General features: G+C 44.9%; 1 protein-coding gene across 1 annotated transcript in view; it reads right to left on the bottom strand.

Annotated features, from left to right (window-relative positions):
- The window catches only part of FGF14 (fibroblast growth factor 14), a 564,506-nt gene extending 551,340 nt beyond the window's left edge, over positions 1 to 13,166 (bottom strand). Inside the window, exon 1 of the mRNA XM_036299398.1 lies at positions 12,760 to 13,166. Within this exon, the coding sequence (XP_036155291.1) occupies positions 12,760 to 12,967 (208 nt within the window). The 5' untranslated portion in view covers positions 12,968 to 13,166. The remainder of the gene's footprint in view (positions 1 to 12,759) is intronic.
- Between the last annotated feature and the right edge of the window lie 1,092 nt (positions 13,167 to 14,258).

The raw sequence follows: 14,258 nt of genomic DNA, 5'->3' as shown, positions 1-14,258 counted from the left end.
ACAGGTCATGATAAAACAAGATTCACAATAAATCAATGTTTCTGTTAAAGTAGAAGAGTAACATGCTTTTTAAAATCTAGTAAGTTCAATGTGCCCTCATTAGTAGGAATAGTAGGTGGAATATTTACTTATAATAATACTCCCAAATCATTTAATTAAAGCAATAGATTCACATCACAGTTTTTTACATGTTATTTGAAGCACAGGAAGAAATAAATGAAGTCGAATAAATGCTGCTCTGGGTAAAAGTCTCAAGTTCAGACAGATGTGCCTCATTTACTTTCTGATAACTATATTGTTAGCATTTCTTTTTGCCTTTTTCCCTAATGTAATGCATTTGAAAGTTGAAAATCCATTTGAATTCCAATCTCTGAAGAGTAAACTGATGACAAAACTTTTGGAACACACAAATAAAGGAAATATGTGAAAGGACAAAATCTGGAGTGTGACAGTTCAAAAACAAGGAGGGCAGGACAAAGGGGTGAATTCTCAGTGACGGAAAAGTTCTTGGCGAAAGCAAAAGGCAAGCGGTCAGAACAGAGCTGACCAGACTTCATGGCTCTGGCGATCAGGCGACACCCTATCTTTAGCATGTGTGCCCCTGGTTAGCGTCCCCATAAAAAGGCATGTGTACCACAGATGGACCAGGGTCACATCAGCACTGTGTTCTCTAAAATCATTCCCAAGATGTTAAAAGGAATATACTTAGAAATGCAATAATGATGCAAAATTTCTATCCTTTCTCATTTTTTTTTTGCTACTGCATCATTAAAATATTTCTAACATCTAGTATTTCCAATACTTTGTATCCATTATTATATGTCTGACAAATGAGGAATTTTATGTCACTTAATTTGCATGTCAGGAAACAATTTAAATGTAAAAGAAAAACTAATTACATTAATAAAAATATAAATTCCTAGGAAACAAGTCAAGTCATTGTATAATAAAGGAGGAACAAGCATACTGGGTCACTGTTTCAATCTGCCCCACTAGAAAATGTTGAGGCAAAGCGAAACTGACTCGGGCGACCTAGCAAAGTCCTTTCTTTGCTTAAGAATTACAACACCTGGTGTACAACAGTAACACAGTCAAAGAAGATGAGTTTCAGACTTTGAAATAAGTGGCTGTTTAAAAAAAATTAAACCCTACAATTGTTTTCGTCTTTAACCCTTCTTATTTTCATGTTTCTTCTTTTTTAAAGCACAACAATAGTATGCAGGGGTGGGCAAACTTTTTGACTCGAGGGCCACAATGGGTTCTTAAACTGGACCGGAGGGCCGGGACAAAAGCATGGATGGAGTGTTTGTGTGAACTAATATAAATTCAAAGTAAACATCATTACATAAAAGGGTACGGTCTTTTTTTTCAATAGTTTTATTCATTTCAAACAGGCCGGATCCGGCCCGCGGGGGCCGTAGTTTGCCCACGGCTGGATAGCATGTGCCCCACACAGGAGTTGGAAAGAATAGAGATTACAATCCCTCCCAAACTATACTTTATCTCAGAGGCAGCATTACAGAAGAGGGTACCACACACTTCAGGGACCCACTGTCACTGTGCAGACAACAAAATGTTATATAAGAAAAAGGCATTTTAATTACAACTACATTCAGTTCTATCTTAAACATGTAAATTCTTAAACATGTAAATTCAATTAAGGTCACGCTTCCTTTTCTTTTCTTCCCAGACATGAATAGTTCATCTGAAAACTTGGCTTTCAAGTGCACTACTTGAATTCTCAAACTGAACAAAGTATTCTGCACAAAAACATGCTATTGACAAAGAATTGTATATTATCATAAAAAGAACTTTTAGACTTTACTATAAAGCATATTTTCCTTTCCTAAGTACTTCCAGGTTTGAAGTCAAGAACATGAATTTTTTGTCCCAGAGCAACTCTCCTAGAACTGCCTATTTAAATCTTGATCTAGAAAAAAGAAACTTGTTCAAGTTTTCTATTTCCTATTAAAACCTACCACAACCCCTTAAATATGAGCAGTCTGGAGAGAGCCGAATTTGTAGTCCATGTTTCAAGGAGATGGGGATATTCTATTGGCAAATGGTCAGAGAATCAGGATCAACAGTTGTCCAAATAAAAAACCTGTGATCAGAACCACCGGTTCTTTCCTTCCTTCCCAAATTCAAACTAACCACTAAGACATTTGGACTCCCATTCCTCTCCAACCCCTGTCACCACTTTAGTTTGGATTTGACCACTTCTAGTTTGCTTCCTCTGTGACCTTTCTACCAGCAATCTTGTCCCACTCAAAGCAATGTTCCACACTAGCCATAATGAATGTCTAGGGTAAGCCTGAGCATGATCTGTTCTTGACTACTGAAAAGTTAGCTCATGCCTGATGAACCCACAGAATGTAGACCACCCCACTGGCCTGGCAGATGAAGGTACCACTGAGGCCTTTTAGTTGGCTGGCTCTTTGGGCCCTCTTAGATTCAGCTCTGCTTATTTTGGGCTCTGAGCCCTTCAAGTTTGTATGTCTTAATTCTTCCAGGTGAAAAACTGGGGTGTGAGAGACTCCAGATTTTCAGTGTGAGACGTAGTGAGCTACTTACAACATTTGGATTTGTGGCCAATTTCATCTATAAGGTAAACACCTTTGAGAGGTCCTTTCAAGCCTCAAGAATTGTGCACAGGCAGCCAGAAATTCAGTCTGGTTGAATTACGGAGGATTATTTCAAGGGACAATAATGGGTATTCCTAAATCTAAAAAAAAAAAAAAAAAAAATAGCTAAATGGCAGCTGTTAGGGGACTCACAAAGTCTCAAGGCTAGCCCACTGCATACACAGCTGGGGCACTTAGGGAAATAAAGACAAGAAACTCAGACTTTCCTGAGTTTCATCATCAAAATCTAAGTAGATACAAGTTGGATTATTAAAAGCCAAAAAGGCATCTCCCACTATAAGGAAGTCTTCTCATGAAAGGAACAGATCTATTGTTAATAAAAATCTCGGTAGCCAATGTCACAGAATTGGTGGGCACAAGGTTGAGACTTAAAAACTGTTAGAACGCTCGCCACCTAACTCTAAGACTAATAAGTTGGTCATGAAAGCAGTTTGCTGTAAAACACTACAAAATCCCCAACCCAGCAACATACCCCTCATAGGTATTAATTTCGCTCTGACAGACCCAAGGCTTAGTTTAATAAAACAGTATCCTTAAGTTTCAAGAATTACGCATGCTACCTGTTTAGTTTATGTCTGAGAACCATGGTCCTAGAAGCTGTATCTATCTACAAAAATGGCAAAATCTTACTAAGCCAACCTAGAATTACAATTAGACAAGATCATTTAATAAGTGCACTTGAAAGTAAGGATTCCCAAGTCAAACAAACAGAATAGGATATCTTTTTTTTTTTTTATGGTCATAAAACCCTCCAGAAAGCTTAGAGACGCCAAAATAGCTTCACTGAAAGATTTATTGCAAAAGGCTAAAGAAAAATTAAGGACATAAGAGGCACCTAAAACAAAGACTGTCAGACTGATGTGACTCCTACTACTCCCCTCTGTTTACCTCAGGACTCACAGAGTCTATTCATCCTCTTTCTGAACTGCCTTTCCACTCAAAGAGACGAGAAGACCGTAAACCAAAGTCTACCAAGTTAGTGGCCTTACAGATGCCCCAATATGTACCCTCAAAGGAGTGCCCCCACATAGGCCCCTCTCAGGATTGACAAGACTGTGGGATTCTCCAGTAAACCGCAATCCAAACACCCAAGAGGGAACTAAAACTACAATTAATGCAAAACCTTCCTAAACTCTCTACTTTAAACACCACTCATCCCAGAGCCTGTAAATGGGATCCTGAAAAAACTGGCAGAAGTGAGCAAAGGCTGAGAATTCTTACCAGTGTCAGTTCTCCTGGATCTCTGCCTGTCCTGAGTGCCCAATCGAGAGAGGAAGGTCGAATTTTATGTTGTCCCTTATTTTCCAAGTCCTGTTGGTTACCCATCCTTTCTTTCCCAGGGACAGCTAATGCTTTCTTCTTTGTCTCCTTTTGTGTCCTGAGAACTTGGTTAGGCAACTGTCAGGTTGGTGGCCCCCAAAATATGGCCAGAAAGAAGTGTGGGCTTCAATCCATTTCAGATAGATATGGCTGGACAGAAATATGGGTTGCACTCCATTTGGGGCTAGTGTCAGACCTCAGGGGAATTGTCTAAGTCTTCCTTTTGGCTGTCTTTGGGAGTGCCTCTCGATCTTGGGAGGGTGGAATCTTTTGCACCTTCTTTGGGGAAACCTTTTGCATTCAGCGAGTTGTTCAGTAATGCCACGAATATTTACAGATTGCCCCAACTGAAACCTGACAAGATATTTAAAAGGACCTTTTTTTTAAGTAGTTCTGTGGTTAGAAGTTGACCAATTTGGAAGCTGATATTCAGAGCCTGATGGGAACATTTTTTAGGCCTTCTCCCCTGAGTTAAATAAAACTATGTACACAGAGAGGAAGAAATCTAGAACACAGGAATCTTTTTATTTCCATCTTAGTGGAAGACCTTCTCCCTGATCTAGAGAAGCAAATAGAAGATAATAGAGTTGAATGGATGGTCAGTCCTTCGATGTAATATAGGTTGCAACCCAATTCTTTGAGGAATTAAAAACACGTTGTCTTAAAAATCTAGTCCCTACAAGAACAGAACTGCAGCTCTAGAAGCAATCCAAACCCTATCAATCCTTTTTTAGCAATTTCAACACCTCCCTATTCATCTATAAACACTTGTAAGTGTTGTCAAAATCTGGATTCTGGAAACAGAAGTCCTTCTCGGAGGAACTTGCATTCTTTCCCAGTGCCTTTGTGATGCAAATGTCTACCCAGTCTTTTCTAAATACTGAGGGCCATCTCTTTGAAATACTACAAACTTCAGGGAGGTAATTCTTATCAGAAGGAAAGGCTATTTGGAAACTAGGCCAATGGGGAAAAAAAAATCTTTTAAAAGTTGAAAGCTGCCCGTGCAGGTAACCTTAATTGATTCCATCTGCCAGAAACACAATTTAGATCCAGCTGTTCTTTAATAAACTAGTGAGTTTTGCACCTTTGTGCCCTCAAAACAATCTTTTCCCTTTCTAAATTTACAATGAAGTTGTTGTTGTGTTTAGACTTAAAATTCTTGTGAATTCCCCGGTCTTCCCCCCCCCCCCCCCAGCCCAAAGATGATAGAAGGAAATACAAGGTAAACTCCTCCCTCACAACATTTTAAAGATAGGGAAAGATCTGGGGGATAGAATGGATCGAAAGGAATGCCATCTGTTTCAGCACCAATTGCTCAACTCTCTACACTGCATGAAGAACTCTTGGTGGTGTCACCTGTAAAATACCACCTGCAGCTTCTTCCAAGGTCCAAAGCCGCTGTGTTTGTGTCTACAACTCAGAATCAGCTCTTGGGACAGTCACTCACTCCACTGTGAATGAGTCGACACGCCTCCACAAGGAGCAGGTCACGCACGAGCCGGGGGGCAGTCCTCCATCTCTGACAGTCTCTGATTTTGGAATGCAACTTACTTATACTCAACAAAGTCCAGGAGAGATACAGCGAAGCGGGGAGTTCACTTCCAGCCCAGACTGGGTGGAAAGTTACAGAAGCCTTGAACACGAGCGGCGGGGCCCACCTCAGGTCACTGTAATGAAAGCCACTGGACGGACGCCCACAGAATTCAGCAGCCAGCTGGGTCTTCCAGGGGCTGGTGGGGAAACTGTGCAAACCTGCTCACCCTCTCTGCCCTGAGCGCGGTGAGGACAGAGCCTTCCTGCAGCCCAGCCCACGCCCGTCTCCTCTCGGGCCCAGAGCGGACAGGAGGGCGGGCGCGTGGAGGCGGCCACCTGTGGGCCCCGGCGTGGATGTGGGGCTCGTGGACCCCACGCGTGCGCAGCGACGGAGGTGCCGGCTGGTCCGCGCGCAGGGTCTCGCCAGCACCAGGGCCCGCCACGTGGTCTCCATAGCAACAGCAGGGCTGGCGGCTAAGCTCTCTCGCGCCCAGAGGACCCTCAAGGTCAGAGGTCATCTCTGTGGCAACACAAACTTCCCGCGCTACGGCGGCTCGGGCGGGCCACTTCTGTCGCATTGCGCAGGGGAGCCCCCGGCACGCAGAGGCGAGGAGCGAGCGCGGTGGCCGGTCCCGGGGATCCTGGCCGCGGGTCACACCCCAAGGAAGACCGCGCCTCGCCTTCCTACCCCTCCTCTCAGGGCTCAGTGAGGCCGACTCGGAACCGGCGTGGGTCGGACCGCCGAGGGGCCCGGCTCCTGGAAGGAGATCCGCGCCGCAGAGGCGGCCGGCTCTGGGCTTGCAGAGAACAAATGATCACAGAGGCTCTGGGAGCGGGGCTCTGCCCCAAGCCGCGCTTCTGCTTCTGCCAGGCCTCGTCCTGCAAGCTCCGGTCTCCTGGCCCGAGGCCACAGGCCCAGCAACCTCGCCTTTGACAGTGGCTCCGGGCAGGAGCCCGCTGAAGAGCTGAGTGTGGTGGTGGGACGTGCGGGCAGCTACAAGTTCGAGGATGGCTGCTTCACAAAAACACGAGCTGCCGCGGGGGGGGGGGGGGGGGGGGAAGCACCTCCCTTCCAGCCTCCTGGAACCGGCAGCCTGGAGGTGCAGACCCTCGAGGACAAGAACATGCCCCCGGAAGGTCCCGGGTACCATCTTCAGAGAAGAGTTCGTAAAAGAAAGGAGGAACACGACCGTTTCTGTGGACCGTCTTCCTTTCTTAGGAGAAGAAAAGCAAAGACTAGGAAAGAAAATGACTGCTTTCTCCTCTGGCAGAGGGACACGAATGGTGCCCCTTCTGTTTAAAGGCCGCGGGTGCCAGAAGGGGAGAAGTTCACTTTCTCAGAGAACCCGATTTTTCACTGTTGATTCCGTTAATAAAAATGCATTAAAAACCTGCTGGGTTGTCATAACCAGAGCTTTGGTCAGGGGACAGTGATAAAGGCAATAGTGCCCAACAATTGTTGGGTGACTTTCTGAGACGTTGTTAGTAGATTAAATAAATAAGAACTGATGTGTTCCCTGTAAAACGTGTCTACATTGTACCTGTTTTTGCCTTTATGTTTAGGACGGCCCTAAGGATTCTTCCTTTCAACTTCCCTTGCCTTCATCATTCTGCCTTCTACATTCTGAGCAGAAAGTTAGTTTGTAGCCACGAGAGAAATACACACACACAAAATCATCAGGACAGACTTGGTCCTTAAAAAGCAGAAAATAAACTAGTATATCTTTTGAGGCAAATGGAGGAACTGAAAAGTCTCCCTCAGAAAACTCCCTGCCCTTCAGTGCTCAGGTTCGACGCATAACTAAATATAGTATGAAACCCTAAGAAACATCACAAACTGAAGCCCTAAGAAACATCACAAACTGAAGCCCTAAGAAACATCACAAACTGAAGCCCTAAGAAACATCACAAACTGAAGCCCTAAGAAACATCACAAACTGAAGCCCTAAGAAACATCACAAACTGAAGCCCTAAGAAACATCACAAACTGAAACCCTAAGAAACATCACAAACTGAAACCCTAAGAAACATCACAAACTGAAACCCTAAGAAACGTCACAAACTGAAACCCTAAGAAACGTCACAAACTGAAACCCTAAGAAACATCACAAACTGAAACCCTAAGAAACGTCACCCAGACTATGGAACTGGGCAGGTAGATGTGTCAGTAGGAATTTCCCTGACCCACCGCCCCTCCTGGAGATGGTACTAACTTGGGCTCGACGATGTTATTAATAATACAGGCGCAATGTAATGTTTCAAATATACCATTCAAACATCCCAACTGTTTCCGCTTAAGGCATAGGAAAGTATTTTGAATAAATGCTTCCATTTTCAGACATCTACACAGTATTTATAGAAAGCTTATGATTCAATGGAATGAGTTATGATGCCAAAATGTACAAAGGAGTGAAAACTTTGGTTGTTATTCTTGCTACCATATGTATAACAACACTTCACAAAAGTCCCCAATGTTTGTGTTGCTAAAACATGGAAGACTGGTTTTGAACGTTTTTAAAGGAATGATTCCCGGTAGGCAAAGCAAAATATGGTATAGAATTAGCTTTAGCACCTTCTCAAAGCAATGCATCATTTGAAAAAAAAAAATAGCAGTTATGGATGGAGTCTAAAGTGAGAAGAGGCTGGAATGGGGTCAGCCAAAGTCATCTTCATCTTTAAAGCCAAGTTTAAAGTTTAGATTATCATGCATTGGATTTCACACTCATTAACTTGGATATAAATTTCAAATAAGAAAAATCCACTCTCCCAATCAGTCAATACTATGAAGCCTAGCTAAAATGCCATACCTGAGTTCATGAAGTGACACTGCTCTGCAAAACCCATTTTGCGACTTCAGTAACTCAAACTTCCTGGATGCAGTTCAACCCAACTCATACTACACGAGATCCCACTCTAAAGACAAGCATGTGAGAAGGAGAACCCTTCACCTGAATGGTGTTCCAGTTATGCAGTCTGAGTTTAATGTCTCCATCTGATATAGGCTCAGTGTTTAGAAATTCAGATTTGTGGCCCATTTGTGGCTCGCCCAGCTCTAGAGGATGAGTCGGCAGGCTCAGAAGGAGGAGTGAAAAATGCTTACTCTTTTTTCCTCCCTCTCTCCCTATCTTCTTATTTCTAAACGCCATGACAGCCCTTGATGTAAAGGAAGTAGCTTTAAAAGAACCATGTGTATTGAAATGAGTAACAGTGCCATACCAGGTGTTTTGCCACCTAAAACAGCTTAGGGAAAGGCAAAAGCAGAGCTGAAAGACACCAAAACAAGAGGAAATAGAAAATGCCAATAAATTCTACGAAGCCCTACTTGTTTCATCTCCAAGTTACAGGGTAGAGAGGGAAACTGAGTTCAGAAAAGGACACACTCAGGGCCTCAAGTGTGTGGGATTTTCTAAATATGCTCTGCAAAAGTAGATCTAGGGCATCTGCTTCCTGCCCCCCCTTGCACTCAATAAAAATTAACTTCAATTACAATTCATCTAAAAATCTGTGCTTTCTAAGATCCTATCATTCCATGGAAGTTTGGGGGACTCATATGTATGGTTGAGTGGCTGTATGTATTCAAAGGTCTGTGGCTTCCTGTGCTTGTTGTATAGTATGTGTCTGAAAAGATAGTCATGACATGACCTTAGTATTTATCTTTATTGTGTACTTTTTTTCCAACCACATTTCTTTCCTTAGCAGGGTCAAAGTTCAATGACCTACATTATTTCTCAAACTGGTCTGTTCTGGCTAGTCTATATTATCATTACTGGTTTAAAGAGACATATCAAACCCTCCACTAGGCAAAACAAGTGCCTTGGACTTATTCCTATGTAATGTTTTGCCTACAATACAGTCATCTTGCATGACATACAGTGAAAACTGAAGCAGGTAACATTTATTCTAAACACTTAACAATTGCTGTGCTGGGAAAGTAGGACATTTAAATTGTGTGTGTGTGTGTGTGTGTGTGTGTGTGTGTGTGGTCTTGGATAATAGTTAGTTGTATTGTGAGATTTTGTTTATTTTTATTAAGATAGTAAATATATATCCAGGATTTCTAAGCTATTACCATTTATTTTTAAAAGCACATATTCTTCATGTTTTACGTAAAAACAACTACAAAAAAAACCTATTTCCTTAACACCTCTAATTTAAATACTAATTAATAACTTGGGTAAATGAATACCTTTGCCCTTAAGTTCATGGCTCTATTATCTGTTTATTTTCACACCAGCCTGATTATATAGCAGAACTCTGAAATTCCTCCCAGTACCTACACTTGTTGACAGTTTAAAGAATTGGCAAATTATTTTATAATTTGCAAAGATTAGGAAGGAAAATTAATCTCATAAGAAGTCTGCACCAAATTTATGATCCTAGTACTGGTATTTTGTGGTATTCTGCCAAGCTCCTTAGTTTGAATATAGTTAATTGTCTTCATTTTAGATTTAAGATAACATAATAGGTAGTAGTCAATCTGTTCTTTTTGGTTTTAACAGTCAAGAGGATTTTAGTCTTTGCTTTATTTTAATTACCCAATTAACTTCTTAGTTATACTGCTATCTTGGGATCAAAAACCTGCAAATGATTTTAGGCTTAGTGTTAATAGCAGAAAGAGAATGGAACTCGCCAACTACAATACTGAAAGGGAATGACTAGGCATGAGTATATTCCAGCTCAAATAACAAAAACTTTTAGAAGGTGGGATTGATAGTGTGACACATTAAAGTTCTATTATTAAAATAATTTACAAAAGACTCCAACTTCCAGGTCGGAAAGTTAACCCTTATCAATCCAAGACTAAACTAGAGTAGTTGGTGATGTTGTTAGCACACTTTGAGTTAACCCATCAAATCACACATGAACCTTTAGCATTCATAAGGTTCAAAATTGCTCTAAAAATAATTTATCATTTGTTTGACACCTTCCAAACCACTTTGGAAGAATAAAAGGGCATCTACTTTATCCCAGAGAGATGAAAATGGGGGAGGTGAGGGAGGTATAATGAAAAGATCTTGCATCTTGTGTTGGGGGAAATTAGTGTTTCCAGTGAAACTTTACCATATATAAAGGCCAGTAAGGAAACTTCCGAGTTGGTGCTGAATTATTTCCCACTCTCCAATACTATGGAGGGACAGAGTTCAAGGTCCCTAGACAAATGGCTGAGTCTTAAAAAACAACAACACTTTTGCAATATTCCTTTCTCTAAATCTTTTCAGAGGACGCAAGACGTCTTCAAAAACCACTATTTTTACTGTGTGAAGGAGTAACCCCTCCTCTCTAAGCCCTTGGCTAGTCCCACTTTGGGAAGTCTTGTAAAAAGGGTGTTCACATTCACTTGTGAGATAGTGTTTGGAATCTACGACCGACCGAGGCATCAACAAGTGTTGGGCTGGATGCTGGGCTTGGGGTACCCCTCGCCGCTGAACTGGAAATGCGGATGGTAAAGGGACAACACTGCTCTTTGCTTGGGTGATGCTCTGGATGCTGGTCTCACCTCCGAGCTGCTAAAGGCGGAGTCGAAAGAGAAGGGTAAAGGGCAGGGGAGGGAGGACTCGGAGGAGGCAGGAACCGATGGCACGGAGAGATACAGGTTAGAGCTGAAGCAGCACGGGGAGGAGGATCTCAGGACAGAGGCACAGAGCCCACTGCAGCACCGCGCCCGCGGGCCAGCGGCTACTCCCAGAGCCTCAACAGCCACCAAACTTCCTAGCTGGGGGCAGCTGCCCAGGCGTCCTCCGCTGCACCCGAGCAGCTATCTGCCCTTTTGGACCGTCTAACAACTCGCCGTTTCTCATCTGCGGCAGCAGCGGGGACTTCACCGGGTGCTCAGCCTCCACACCCACCGCCTCCACCCCGCCTACCCACACCTCCTCCTCTCCCTCCGCTCACACCCCGCACCCGCAGGCGCAGCACCCCTCGGAGCGCGCCGCCCCAGCTGCAAGGCTTTTGCAAGGCTCCGGGGGCCGGGAGGCAGCAGCCACTTGCTGCCCAGCGGCTGGGGACCCGGGTGCCCGCGCGGTCCCCGGCGGAGCTCAGGTTGTCAGGGAGGCCATGGGGAGCCATGATCTACTACACCGCAGTGCCAGCGTCAGGAGCTTCCAGGGCCCCGGCTGTCGCTGCAGGAGGGCCCGACCCTCACCCCCGCCCCCGAAAGCCGCCCCAGACACCAACACCCGGCCCCCTGGTCCCTCCCCACCCAGAACCGAGCCGCGTGACGACACACACCCCCTATGCCGGCGCGCACCGCTCCCAGACCCGCTGTGCCCAAGCTTCTCGCCAGTGTGCCGCCGCCTCCACCACGCAGCCCTCCAGCCTGGCCTCCCTGGGCTGCTCTCCCGCAGCTCCGCGGCCTCCCCGAAACACCTCAGACAGAAATACCAGACAGCGAACCCGGGTACCCAACTCCTCGAATCACCTGCATTTGCATTTCTTATGTAATGTACTGCAAGTTTCCCAGTTGGAGCCCTTTGGAATGGGGGCGCAAGATCACCGGAGGCTGAAACCGGGACTCACGGCCGCCCGGCTCCCACCCAGGGGTCGCCGACGTAGGGCTGTGATTCTGCTTTGTAAATGGGGGTTTAGTTACATACATTAGGGGGGACCGAACTAGTCTTCTCGGTCTGGAGTCCCCCCAGCCATAGAAGCCCTGCTCAAGTATTCCCAGTAGCAGGAGGTGCGGGAGGCAGACCCCGGAATGAGTTAATACTCCGGCACCGGGAGCGGGAGGGGGAGGGAGGCGGGGGCTGACGGAGGAGCGGGGCGCGAGGGAGGGGGCATCTTTTACTTTGAGTAGAGGTGATGGGGTGGCGAATATTGTGCAAGCTAATCAGAAAGTCTAGAGCAGGTTCCGGGCACCGAGCTACGTCCCTGAACCTGCAGCAGAAGTAAGGAGAGCTCGCGGTTCTTTTTTTCCTGGCAACTACGGAAGCTTCATCTGCCTCGGGCAGAACCTTGAGCCAAACCCCTTCCATTCCACCAAACATCGGCAACCAAATACATTTAAAAAAAAAAAAAAGTTTCCTCCTCCCTCCTCCTGATGGATGGTGTCACAGCCAAGAGAAGCTGATAATGGTGTTCTGGCTCACCGACCGATCCAGCTGTTACTTGTTTATCCATGCAACACCTCTACATGCAACACTGTCCTGGTTCCTTCTCTGCCTCCCTCGCCTTCCTGCATAGCAGAACTGCAGATCTAGCTCAGTGAGCAACAGACAGGTTATTATGAGGAAAAGCATAACACGATGCATGTTTTGCTTACCAGTTGGGTTCTTGTTTTTCTTAAGACTCTTGCCACAAAGACACTGCAGCATATGCGTTCCTTTGCTGAAAATGTTCCAAAGAAACCACATTGATTTGGGCGAAAAGCAATCCAGCAGCTTAGACACCCTGAGAAAGAAGAGATCCTTGTGGTTGCATAATAATAATTTGAAATCAGTTCTCCTGAAGAGGGGCACCGGTTTTACCATAGGAAAAACGATAATATTCCGAATCTTCTCCCAGTTTTTTCCCCTCACGTGGTATATTTCTTTGAGACTTCTCAGTGATTGTTTTTTTTCGGCCAGGATGAATGATTTATCTCTCTTGATCACCACTGGGTTATTACCAAAGGGTTGGGGGAAAAGTCCTTTTTCAGCATGAAGCCAAACAAAAAAGCCAAGAAATCCCAACTGAGCTCAGAACTAATCAGGGAGAACAGTGATGCACAAAAGATCGCCAAAGAGAAAACCATAGCCTTTACTTGATCGCTATGAGGATGGGTGGGTCTGCAGAAGGCGAAGCAGGATTCATCTCAGTGAGAGAAGACTGCCATTGTGTAGTCCCTAGGAGAGAAGGGGGGGAACCAAAGGAGAGAGAGAAAGAAAGGAAAAAGAAAGAAAAAAGAAAAAAACCACCGGTACACACACTCACACACCAATACCACCTCCGAGATTGAGAGTCTGACAGCCGAAGACACAGCCTCCCAGTGTCGATTTTTTTTGTTTTTATAATCAATCGCCAGTGCCCAGTGGGATCGGGTTGAACCTGCAGTTCTCAAATCACCACGAAGAAAAGATGCAAATCTAGGTGCCCCCTCCCCTGGTCAGGCCGGCAGCAGGTAGAGAGCGCCACAGATCCCCTTCCTCCTTCTTCTCACTCGCCCAGTTCCCAACCGCGGTGAGCATGAGGAAAACCTCCCCTCCGGATTCCTCGCCCAGTCTCGGCTGTGAGTTACTGGCATTAGAGGGAGGAGGAGGAGGAGTTGAAGTTTGCATTGAAAAGACTGGCTTTCCATGACGTAGCCACGTGCTCTCAGACCCGTCACCAGTGAGATGCTTCAACCCGCCCAGGGAGGGCAGTGTCACTGCAGTCTCTCCGCTAGTTCCCGTCCTGAAGTCCCCCAACCGCCCGCACCGCCCCAGCCTTGGACCCTCTCCCTCCTCTGCCCAGCATGAGTAGGCTTGCTGATGGCTCTAGGAGCCATCTAACAGACCTTTCTGTTAAAAGTGAATTTGGAAAAGAAAAATGAACAATTATAATAAGTAAACCTTAAAAAAATACATGGGGGGGGGGGGGGGGACTTAAAGAGAAACAGTAGTTTAATACCACTCTTCACAGCTTACATGAGTTCCACCTTATCTTTTCAAAAGCAGCATCTAAACCATTAAGGAAAACTCACGTTCCTTTAGTTCGTATTATTGGAATCCTACTTAACGTGCTGTTTGGAAAATATAAACTAGACATAGGACAAACAAATATGTACTTGCAGAAGCAGCCTGT

This window comes from Myotis myotis, unplaced genomic scaffold (assembly GCF_014108235.1).
Source record: "Myotis myotis isolate mMyoMyo1 unplaced genomic scaffold, mMyoMyo1.p scaffold_m19_p_3, whole genome shotgun sequence".
Classification (NCBI taxonomy): domain Eukaryota; kingdom Metazoa; phylum Chordata; class Mammalia; order Chiroptera; family Vespertilionidae; genus Myotis; species Myotis myotis.
This window is presented reverse-complemented; position numbering and strand designations above follow the sequence as displayed.